This window comes from Phalacrocorax aristotelis, chromosome 1, assembly GCF_949628215.1.
Source record: "Phalacrocorax aristotelis chromosome 1, bGulAri2.1, whole genome shotgun sequence".
In the NCBI taxonomy this organism is placed as follows: Eukaryota; Metazoa; Chordata; class Aves; order Suliformes; family Phalacrocoracidae; genus Phalacrocorax; species Phalacrocorax aristotelis.
The window spans coordinates 91,265,503-91,277,637 of NC_134276.1; the positions used below are offsets into that span (position 1 = coordinate 91,265,503).

A 12,135-nucleotide genomic window follows, 5' to 3' on the forward strand; every position below is an offset into this window, starting at 1 on the left:
TGTGTCATACGCAAATCGCTTGCTTGGGGAAGCTAACCAGAGTTTAATGCAATTCCGCACCATGACGACTTTTTTCCTTCAACCTGAAGTATTAACTGCCTTCAAAATGCAGTGTTCTGTATTTAAATGTAGTAAACTTCAGTAACATTGCAGCATCTATGTTCTTTTCAACTTACCCTCTTCTGAGATAACATACTGTTGGAAATCCTCAGTGTAATTATTCTCCTGCTGGGAACAGGTATCCCGCACTTCTCAGAAGAAATAAAAATGTCATCAGTAAGAATATACTCCTATTATAATAATTTACTATCTCTATTCTAATAACACTGAGAAATCCAACACCACCAAGGCTCAGATATGCTGCCTGCCATACTAATGAATAAGTTAACAAGTTTCCTGTCTTGTATTTACACACATATACACATATGTACATATAATCCCAAACCCAACTGGTTCTTTTTTATAGATGAATCAGGGATATATATTATATATTGATCTGAAAAATAAAGTGAGAAAATTAGGTCTCAATAGTTCTAATAAATAAAATGAAACTATTGCATTGTAAACCATATTAGAAAATGCAACTAAATTTAGCCACCTTAAGTCAGCTCTGCAGACATCTACAGGCATGCATGTCTTATGCTGGCAGAAAGCATATACTTTGTGCTAAGAAGTGATTTCATAACCAGGCTAATGGACATCCCAGATCTGTTGCTACTGCTATCAAAAGTATCATTGTCCCATAACATCCTTCAGTAATTATTCACAACAGTATCCATAAAGAAATCTACGTACCTTAAATACAAACAGATTTTCTCTGGCACGTTGAAACAAACAAACAAAAAATCCTAAAAGGTAGAGAATTTATTTTATATATCAATGCTCATTGGATATGCATATGATTTATGAAGCAGTGGTTCAATATGCTATACTTTGGAAAGACAAGTTGTTTCACAGCCATGCCGTAATGAATACGGCATTAAGCAGCAAAAAAAAAAAAAAAAAAAAAGAGAGAGAGAGAAAAAAAGGATATATTTATCCTTTTTTAAGCTGTAAGTTTATTTCTTCCTTACCGAAATTCTACCAACTGTTTATTGCTGATGTCTGAAATGACACTCAGAAGAGTATTCCTGTGTTAGCCAGCCTCCTTCTTCCTTTAGAAGAAACACACCTGTTTATAACCAAAGCTGCATGTTATGGCACATCAGTCTTGCATTGGTTGTCAATATCTGCCTTCTTTACTTTCCCTCAGGTGTCACCATGAGAGCTGTAGTGTTGTCTTTGACTGCTCCCCTTCCAAATTATATTCATTACCTTTATGTTTCACTTAATAATTGATGTCTATGAGAGTATACCTAGACAAACTGAGAACTATCTCTAGCCGAACCTTGTAGCTTTGTGAGTTAAATTGTCCAGGACAAGGAGAGAATGGAAATGAGTTTAGGCCACAAAGTTGTAGAGATTTATGTATGTGCTAACCTGAAGCTCTGTGAATAGTCCTGTTGACTTCAGAGGGATTACTTATAGTCCATGAAGTTAAGCAATCTGCGTAAGTGATTGCAAAATTGAAACCTTAGATAGACTGTAATTGGATTTTGAAAAAGGCTCGGAAATCAAATACACAGCTATAAATCATATGTCCTTGAAGGGTTATAAATCACAAAAAAAGAATGTTAGAAATACAATTATTTTTCATAGTAGCTCAGCTGTATTTGGACTAATGAATAGAATAAGATTAATTTTAAATTATCACAGTCATTAAATGTAAAGTCCCTGAAGCAAGTTGTATAAGTCAAAAGATATGAATCTCTGAAGGCACGCTTTTATTTACTTTCTTGTTATGACTCCAGCTACGGTAAGTGAATTACCTGCATGACACAGTGAAAGGAATTTTATAAAATATTAAAGTGAGGTGAAGATCAAAGATATATCCTAAAAATATGCCCAGTAATTAGGACAGAATCAGTATAAAATAAGTGTGTTCATTACCAGCCATATTGTGCCAGATATTTAGAGAGAACACGTACTTTGTTTTAATTAGCCATCTCTTTCACTGGGTTGCTTGGCCAAAGCCTCCCGATAAGGAAAAAAAAATTGTAGCCATTGGTCAAAATGCTTGTAACAAATCTTGTTTTAAATTGAAGCTATTTATTCAGAAACCAATCTACTACTGCAGCAGTAATCAATGTGTTTTCCCTTGGAGTAGAACTGTTCCTGTGCTACTGGAGGACTATTGTTAATTGCCTGTAACTAAATGATTGCTGTGCTTCTGGATGTAACTCCATGGCACTTGCTCATTTGTTGTGTTTAACAGAATGCCTGTCCCCCTAAGGGTTAGCCGAGTAATTTTCCTCTACTGTTTTCTACATTCAGCCTCAGCTCCTTAAGGAGGGCCAGGTCTGTAATTTGAGCAACGTAATACAGAGGCTAAATAGATTTTAAAAGGTTTGCACTTTTTGTCTCTCCCCTCTGATGCGGAATTGTGCTGAAATTGAATCTTTTTAGCTTGGAGCCACTACAGGAAACTTGAATTTCAGCAGGAAAAACAGATCACACTTCAAAGGGATTGCAATGCCTGCTGCAGCAACTGTGCTCAAATCGCAGTGCAAAAGGCAGAATAAAGCAGCAGAAAAAAAAAATTTGTGAAAGTAGTCTTACACTCTAACCTGCCTGTTACACTTCAGCTTAGCTTTAACAGTCACTGCATTATCGTTGACATATACTTCACCAACACCCTTGGTGTTCACAGAGCACCTTTCTGGAGTAACCCCTCCTACGAAGGAGCCAGACACACCCTCCCCAATTCACATTGGGGAAACAGAGGCACAGAAATGTTGAAATGGCTTCAGTCACGTGAAGGGCTGACAGCAGAGGCAGGACCAAGCTCCTCACACCTTCAGGGCAGCGCAACACAGGGTAACACTGTTCACAAAATCCCTGCAGCTGGTCAACGCCAGCCAGTGTCTTATGGGGCATCGTTTAGCATCTTGCAGAAACACTAACTCAAGGCCGGAACGCAATCAGCTCGGTGTGGTGCTGTGCCCAGGCCAATCTGTTCCACCTTCCACGGTGCTGCACAGATGCGTGTGCCCCACATCCAGTGCTTTGGGGTTTAGCTGAGGCATTTGCAGAGCTGGGTGTAAGGATGCAGCAGTCTGCCGGGCTAATCGCTGCTCCTCTCTTCCTCTGCACCCTGACAAATAGCACGAAAGGCAGAGAACAAATATGTGCTGATAGACATTGTCCAGCATGGAGGAAAATACAAGCTTGCTCTGCTGGTGGATAGGGCACGAAACTTACTTTGCAAACAAAGCTCTTTAAGAAAGAACCACCTTATCCTTGTGCTCATAAGTGATCAAGATGGGTTTGGCAGCAGCACATAAAAAGACAATTTCTAGTACGTTGCAGGGTGACTTAGAGAATGTTGTTGTTTGCTTTGGTTGCCTAATTTAGGACAGTTTCGTGTGTGTTAGAAGACTATGAGGGACACTCTGATGGCAGCAGTGATGCAGTGCATTAGTCTGATTTCATGCACAGTGACAGAGAACAGATGACTACCTGCAGTTATTTTTTCCATTCAATCTCCAAATCATTAATTTAGGAAAAAGTTTTGTTTTCCAGCTGTAAAGTTTTTCCTTGCCTTTAATGAGTCATAACAGCAGGCACATCAATAGAGTATTTTTGTGCCTAGCAACCTGGAATATTAAAGCCTTTCTTCTAGTTACCATTGAACAGCTGCATCACCTGTAGTACAAAATGATAAACAGGGTATAGTAAGCCAGTGCAGAGTAATTTCCATTTCCATTTATATTCTAAAATACTGTATTACTTGTCTATGCAAACAAATTTTTGTTGGGTGTTTTTAATAACATTCCCCTCTCTGGACCAGAAAATTATTGGAAGTCTGAAATAACCATGCCGGTCTTAAAAATATCTAACACAAAGGAGTTTCCAGCACAGTTTTGGGGGAGAATGACATGGAATATAAATGCCTTCTTATTTTATTTTATTACACTTTTAGTGTCTTCTGGAGAGCAATGAAATCTTCTTACAGTTGCCTCAAAATAATAAAAAATGTGTGATTCTCAGTAGGCGCAGTCAAAATAAATGGGATTGTCGCTTTTTCCTCTAACATTTTATTTCTCTAATTGAATTGTATTGTGCTGGAGTAACATATCTACATAGCCACACACACACACAATAAAGGTTACTTCAGGCCTACCCTGCTTCACTCAGAAGCTGCCCACTGGAAAAGGATACTGTATATCTTGGTTTTCCAAGATTTGATTTCTTGGCATTCCTCAAAACTGAGTGATATTGGAAAAGTATGGGTGGTCTTAAGATATACCATCTATTTCTCATTTCAGATTGCAATGTTGTTAGTAATGTTCTTCCTCCTCCCACTCTTCTTTTTTAACATTGCCAGTTTTCAGTCAGTAAGCAAATAAAAAGTAACAACAAAATGGATGCCATATAACTGTGTGAGCTTCCTTGGGTGTGCAATGGTTATGACTGGGGGGTGTGAAAGTCCATGATGGCATATTACTAATGCACTGATAAGCAGCCCCACTGAGGATACTGCTGTTGGTAGACAGTGGTGACCACATTTGACCAGAGTCCCTGTCCTCAGGAACAGAGCTACGTGGCAAGGGTCTCAATCCATCATGTGAGTCTCCAGTGGCAGAGTGCAGAAAAGACACCAGGGGGTCATGGTCTGACTGAGAATGTCAGAACAGACAAATCGGGATGGTTTGCTGTGACTACACATAGGCCAACCCTAACTGGGGAAAGTGGAGAGTAAAGATGAACTGCAGATTGTTGGGAAACTATGTCAGAGATATTAACATGTAACTGAGATCTGAGGCTGTGGGGTTCCTTGGATAATTTGTCTTCACACCTCTCATGTTTGTTTTTGTTGTGTTTTTTTTTAATTATTATTATTTTTATTTTGGAAAAAAAAAAAAAAAGAAACCAAGTTAATGTAATCTTATCCAGTAAGCCAAAACTCAACTTATTTGTGTGTGGAATAAGGCAGGAGCTGTGTTTGCATTACAGCAAAAAGAAAAAGTCACCTCTGCTTTCATTGTTAGTGGAATGTCAACATTTATCTGTGTAAAGCAAACTGTGATCTATCTACAGAGGGAGAGAAGGAAGAGAGTTTTCAAATATCTCTTCATATATATGCAAAACTCATATAAACACACACATTGCCAGTAATTGTTAGTTTTAAAATGAGCAATTCAGAAGGTGTGCCACGGGAAAAACTGATTTATTAATGGAAAAAATCCTGTCAATTAGCTATTTCTTCAAGGGATCTATACAAAATAAATACATAAATAATCCATCAGTCATTATTTTAATGTTTAATGTAAGTCCGAGGTCTGCTGCTAATCTTTCTCTGGTTTGGAATGTGGATGTTATTGCATTTTGTAATTCTTTGCAGAGCTGATGTACACAGTTGAGCTTGCTGGTGGGCTTGGTGCTATTCTGCTGCTGCTTGTTTGTTTAGTGACTATCTACAAGTGTTACAAGATAGAGATTATGCTGTTCTACAGGAATCATTTTGGAGCAGAAGAACTAGATGGAGGTAAGGCAGTTTCTTAGTATGTTTCCTACTTTCTAAGTGTGCCTGTCTTTTACTTCTCTCCACCACAGCCCAAATTTCATTTCAGTTCAAGATGCGTTAACAACTGCAATTTTTATTTCTCACTGCAGTAGGCACTGACTTGAATATGCATTCCTCATACAGCACATTAGCAGCATTGATTGCTGAGCTGATGTACGTGCAGCTCTCTGGAGCTCCAGAAGACACCCATGTCTTTTAGATTTTTAGTCCCGACGCTGAATGTAAATTACCAACATTGATGCATTAAAGATTTTCACTTTCTGTCAGTATTGAAAGCCAGTTTCACTTCTCCATAAGCTAGGGAGTGTTTTACCTAATTGTATTCGCCAAACAGGTAGAGGTTGAAGTGAATCTCAATTTACCTCTTGTTTAAACGGATCAGTTTCAATAAACTGTGCCAAGTGTTTGGGAATGTACCCAGCAGTTCATTTTCTTGAGTTCATTTACTTAATCACTGAGAGAGCAACTAATGGCCATTAAAGTTGTTTTGTGATTCAAGGACACCAAGCCTAAACAAAAGTAATCTGCAATGTATGCGCCAGTTTGTGTCAAATGTATACATGCATTTTCTTTTCTTCTCTTCTCTTTTTAAACACTGAAGAAAAACGTCGTCTTTGCCTCTAGCCCTACTAATCAAAACTGCTGTTGAACAGCAAACTGGGTTGAGCTGCAGGCTCTGATTAATTAGGTTTGGTTTCTTGGGTCAGAGTTCCTGATGTCTTGTGCTACCACTACGTCTTTGGTGACAGGACCTTCTTTTTTACTGAAATACTAATAAAAGTTATTTTACAGTTCAAGGTACTGGCCTGTGGTCAGAAGCCTCTGTGACATATTAAAATAAATATGTACTGATAAAAAACGTGCTGGCCAATTCTGTCACTGATAAGAGAGAAGAGCAGCAGCAGAATTAGAGGTCCTTATATAAGGAAAAGAATTCCATAATACGATCACTAGGGAATGACCCATTTTTGCCTCCCATCTAAAAATGCACAAGGATTCAAAATAGAAAATGCTCAGAAAAACAAGCCCAAGAACATTAGAACATTTTGTATCCTACTGGATTTACAGAAAGGATGCATTAATATAGCAGCTCAGTCGGGGGAGAAAATCAGGTTATTCTACTTGTTCTACAGAGAAGGAAACTGAGGCCCAGAGGGACTGTAACTCATGGACGATTTTGGCAGGCACCTTTTTTTCCAGGAGCTGAGATCCTCTCTTCTCCACAAAGCAGCCCCCAGTTTAAATGGGCATACTTACTTGCATGAATTGTGTGAATTTAATAATAGTTATGCAGAAATAGCTCAATTAATAATTGTTTAAATAGATGCAATTTAATGTGTTCTCTCCAATATCAGTAATTCTTACTTTTACAGCTGTCATTTATTGTTATCTCAAATCACCCCAATTCATTTGCAAACTTACTCTACCAGGTGTTACACACTTGCCTCTCCCTCCTCCCATCCCAAACATTGGTCACCCTGGGAACAACAATACTTTAATCACACATTTTAAACAACAAAAAAAGCAACCTCTAAAGGATACTGTACTGGGATTCAAAAGGAGGTCAACCAATATCTATTCAGTTTATTCTTCTGAGCAAAGTTTATTATTAAACAAGAAAAAGTATGGATTCTCCTTAGATCATCAATGCAAGCACTGATAGCTTGTGCGTTTAACCATAGTAATATAAGAAGAAAAATACTACCTGCAGACTCCTAATGGAAACCTGTAGCTTCTACTGTATTCAATATACTAGCAACATGGATAAAACCCAGTGCACCAATGAAGTTACTGCAGCTGGACTTTTTACTCCGTCTCTTTCATTTACACTCTTGCAAAAGCAAGAAGACGGGGAGAAAATGCCCCACAGAAGACCAAGACCAAGCCATGGCTTGTGCAGAAATAAGTTGCAGACGTACATTCAGATCCTTTCCTTTGGGTTAGTTTGTTACTGACAGACACAAAATGCTGAACTCTAAAATCTTCTTCTAACCACATCTCCTGGAGTGCAACAGCAGATCTCCCACATGCTATTCATAATTTACACCATGTTCTGCCATACTTTGGGACAGCATGTCGATAAGCAAACATCAAAATACCACAGGCTTTTTTTGTGTGCACTATATTGTATCTAGAGAGGATTTCAAACACTTTAAAAGTGAGGTCCAATTAAAATTTTCAGCTGAAAATCTCTTTTAAAATGCAATGCTTCATTTCTTCCCTGATCAGAGAACAAGCCCTTCAGGATGTCAAATCTCATCATAGTTCCTCTTTCCTTTCCAAGCCTTAGACACATCAATTTTTTCTCAGGCTATACGCATTTCTGTGGGAGGAATGGGTAAATTGTGAGAAACTTTTGAAAACAAAGTATTTAACCCTTACATCTAAGGCAGTTTAATATATTACTTTCTGTAGGGGTACTGCAGATTAAGCAAGTGATCACAGCTGCTGATTCCTCATTTCTCTGACTTGCAGCTTTGAATTTCTCATCTTCTCTCTCATCCTGTGGACCAGACGCTCTGTTTTTTTTCTCTCTCCTGCAAACCCTTTAGCTCAGCCTCGCCTTTATTGTCTCCTGGAAATGGGTATTGATGTGCTCTTTTTTGTTTCCATGGTTAATTCCCTACCTTTCCTACTAAATTGGAATATAATCAAGTGCAGCTCACATTTAGTGCTTTTTCCTCCTGCTCTTTGCCCATACTTTCCAGCTGCCTGCGAGCTGACTTCACACCACAGGACCATGTGACAGACACTGTGTTGTGTCCTTTGGTATGATGCAACGTGATGCGCCGATGTTTAGTCTAGGGACCTCACTGATCTGGTCCCTAGACTGATCTGATCTGTGCTCTGCTGGAGCACAGTGGCAAGAACAACACTCTGACCCTTGGCAAAGCAATAGTTTTCTCACCTGCTGGTGTTTGACATGACCTTGTGTCTCAAAGATATAAGTCACCCCTACAAGTTTGGTGGTCAGAAACTCCCAACTCTGTTTAAGTGGAGAATTTCAGTTCAAGATCTCTCCACACAGACAATGAAGATGATACCTTGAAGTGCTATGCAAACAAAAAAAGGTCCACTATTATTCTGAAGACAACAAAATTTTTCAAAATAGATACTTTATGGGGAACTTCTGAGTCATTGTTAAGTATCAGGCGATTTTTTTTTTAGGTTTGCAGCTCTAAACTGAAAATCTTATTTTAAAAAAAACTTGTCCATAAAATGCGTGGTAAAGACTAACACATTATTAGTGAAAGCCACTTTTAGAAGTGAAGATTTCTTCTATTTTGCTGTACATTGAGCTCCAACACAGAAGATTTTATACCATGTTCATCTTCTGAGAAGTGTTTTAGCAGTTACTGTTTATGTATTTTTATTTTTGAAGGATCTTCCCTTGCTGCCTTCCCCAGTTTTTAAATGACTTGATAAACAATCGTACTTCAACAGAGAGGAGTAAAAATGCAAGCAAATGTTCACAAGTACCTGCGATCAACACATGCCCTGACTTCTTTCTAGCTTGCACTCTGTGACCTTAAAAGGCTATTTTTATCAGAAGAGAGAGCACCACTGTACAGAAACCAGCTCTTCACTTACACACAAGTTGAATGCTGGGCCTCCTAAAATCCATGGAAATTTTCCCAGGATTTTACCTGGGACAACTTTCTCCCTTGCGAGACTGCTCCTGCTCATCAAGTTGTGCAAGGATCAGTCCCCAGGCATGACAGCCGCAGTGAGGGTGGAGAGGGGAGTCAGACCACTTCTCTAAGCAGCACCGTTTATGATGTTAGCTTAAAGCGGCCAGGAGGCTCAAAGTCACCAAAAGAGCTATTTTCAACTTTTTCTTGCCATTTCAATACCTGAGAGTTTCTAGTAGATGTGCAGAAGTCCGTATGCCAACTTTGAGGTATACTAAGGATAAATCCACAAGTCTACAGATGACAGGCTGAAAGCCATTGGGCATGGTCAGACAGGCAAAATTACTGAAAATCATGAACTTAGATGTATGTGTTTACATTCCAGATTTCAGTTTCAGAGAAAAGAGCATATGGTACAGTTAATGGCAGAAACAGCCTGCAGGCACTAACCCTTACCGTTACCGTTGGGTACATTAGTAATCATTTAAACTGGGGAAGTTTTTGTATGGAGGAATTAATAAGCAAGAGGTGAACACTGTCACAAAAAAGAAGAAATTTTACATTAAGAGGCTGGCATTAAAATTGATAAGAATAAAAAACTAGAAATTAATAAGGAAGTCTGAACAAATGTGCTGTTAATAATTTTCTAACGAAATTTACATAAATATACGTTCTCACAGCTAGGCTGACTAGAAGTCAAGCTTTAGGCTCAAGAGCAAAAAAAAAACCCGTAGGCAGCTGATAACTAGATTGAAAGCTTTGCTTAGGAGCAGATATGATGACCTTCACAATGACTCTTGGTACCTTTAGGTCCCATCAGCTGTTTCTACAACGTCGGACAGGAGTTCTCTGTGGTGTCCTCGATCTTATTCTCAGCTTTCTTTGCCAAGGAAACCTTGATGAATTGAGGGAAGACAGAGCCTCTGTGCAGCTGGGGTGCAGGCAGGGCAGGCACCTGGGAGCCAGGGCTGTGGGGTTCCTCTGGGCTTCACTTTCCATTCTGCAGGTTGCTGCTTTCCCAGCCCCTAGCCCCCTGTTAAAATAAAACAGAATGCTCCTAGCGTGATTAAAATCTGTCATTTCTGAGCTGTCTAAATTCAGGAAATCTTGTTTGGATTTCATACATGACATCTGTAGTGGCTGTTTCTTGGCTGTGCTGGTTGCACTTTCTTAAGAGACGAGTTTCTACTGCTCACTGAGGGGAAGGAAATCAATGCTCAAATTAGAAGACTGATGAAACCGTTTCTGCTTTGAAGTCTCTGTTGCACCTGGGAGTCCTCAGGTAATCATGATTTTTGTCCTTACTACTATTTAGCTGCAAAAGACTAGCAGGGTTCATGGACAGACCTATGGGATTGCCCAGATAATGTCTTATTAACTGTACAAGAGCAGGTAAGATATACTTATTAGTGCTTTCCTGGGTTTCATGAAGTAAACCTCTTACACAGCAAGGAAAGGCAATGCTTTGAGATTCTTAATGTTTCAGCGTGCCTTAGCTGCTAACTTTCAAACATAACTTTTACCAATGGTTGAGGCACCACCAAAGCTCTTGTGTTAATGATTATGCTATGCAGGTGTAGCTGGACTGAAATTATGTTGAAGTTAGTGACTGCAATTACAGAATCTTCCCCGGGGACCTAGAGAATAAGTTTGCAATCGCAGCCTCACCACTGCTTATGTATTCTTGTTGGCTATTGGCAAACTGTGGCAATAAGAAATCCTGCTCTACGGTTATCAATTTCAAATTATATTAAAATCACCTTTAGAAAAGTGCACCTTTCATCTTTCTAAGTATTACTGGTTACAAAAAGGGATTTTCCTCTTATTTAATTACAGTTTTATTGTCGGAGAAGAGCTTCTCTTAACTCTACTTGTTTATGGTATTTATTTACATCTGATCTACTATTCAAACAGTAAAATCTCAGTTTGTGTCTCTGTTGAATATGGGATTTTCTAGATTCTGTCCTTGAAACTTACTAATTCAAAGAAAAATTCTTACTTTCTTCTCTCTTCCTATTTTATAGCATCTAAAGTGCATGCATAACATTATACAAAAAAGTGAAATAACAGTATCACCAAAAACATCTTTATATTCCAAACTGAAAGATTGTTATAGGTTAGAAAGTCCAGATGTAAAGTAGAAAAAAAAAAAGACGAACATATAAAATCAATGAAGACTGAGATATCTCCTGCTCCTCAATCAGCAGCTCTGTCAAATGGTTCTAAGCTTTGAAGTTTTTTTATCAAAGACCAAAGCACGTTGCAGATTTCTGAGGTAGGTGAGATGAACGCAGCATATTGGCATCTGATTCCAAGAATCTTAGACTGACAGCCTGTTTCCAAGCCGTTTCTCCCTTGAGTTTTGTTTATATCTATAATGATTTACTTAAATTTTCACTGTTTTTGCCTAGGTGAAGGCTGTTAGCTCCAGTTTTCAAAATGCTTAACCCAATGAAGAGATACAAGTACTGTCACTGAGATCAACAGAACTGAGGAATATAGATAAAATTAATCATGTATTTTATACAGTAACTAGTTACTTTATTGAATTAGAACCATAATAACAGCATCGCTTCTTGACACTTTTTATTTTAGAAATTTCTTTGGTATAGAAAAAATTATATTCTTCCATTTTCAGAGTTTACATGACACTATTAGTGCTTCTTCCTATTTTCTCCTTTTTTAAACAGTAGCTAGTTTCTTCCAGTCTTTCATAGATAACTACTATGCTATGCTGTGTTTCCAGCTACATAGTCAACATTCAGTCTTTCAATATGTACTCATAATATTTTTTTTCTAAGCTTGGTGACTGACCTGCAAATAATTCATGGCAACCAAGAGAATAATTTCTATCACCATCTTTTCTTTCTTTACTTT

At 38.4% G+C, this 12,135-nt stretch overlaps 1 protein-coding gene across 1 annotated transcript in view; it reads left to right on the plus strand.

Annotated features, from left to right (window-relative positions):
* The window catches only part of IL1RAPL1 (interleukin 1 receptor accessory protein like 1), a 770,634-nt gene that overhangs the window by 747,753 nt on the left and 10,746 nt on the right, over positions 1–12,135 (plus strand). The window contains exon 9 of the mRNA XM_075097466.1: positions 5,444–5,587. Coding sequence (XP_074953567.1) covers positions 5,444–5,587 — 144 coding nt within the window. The remainder of the gene's footprint in view (positions 1–5,443; positions 5,588–12,135) is intronic.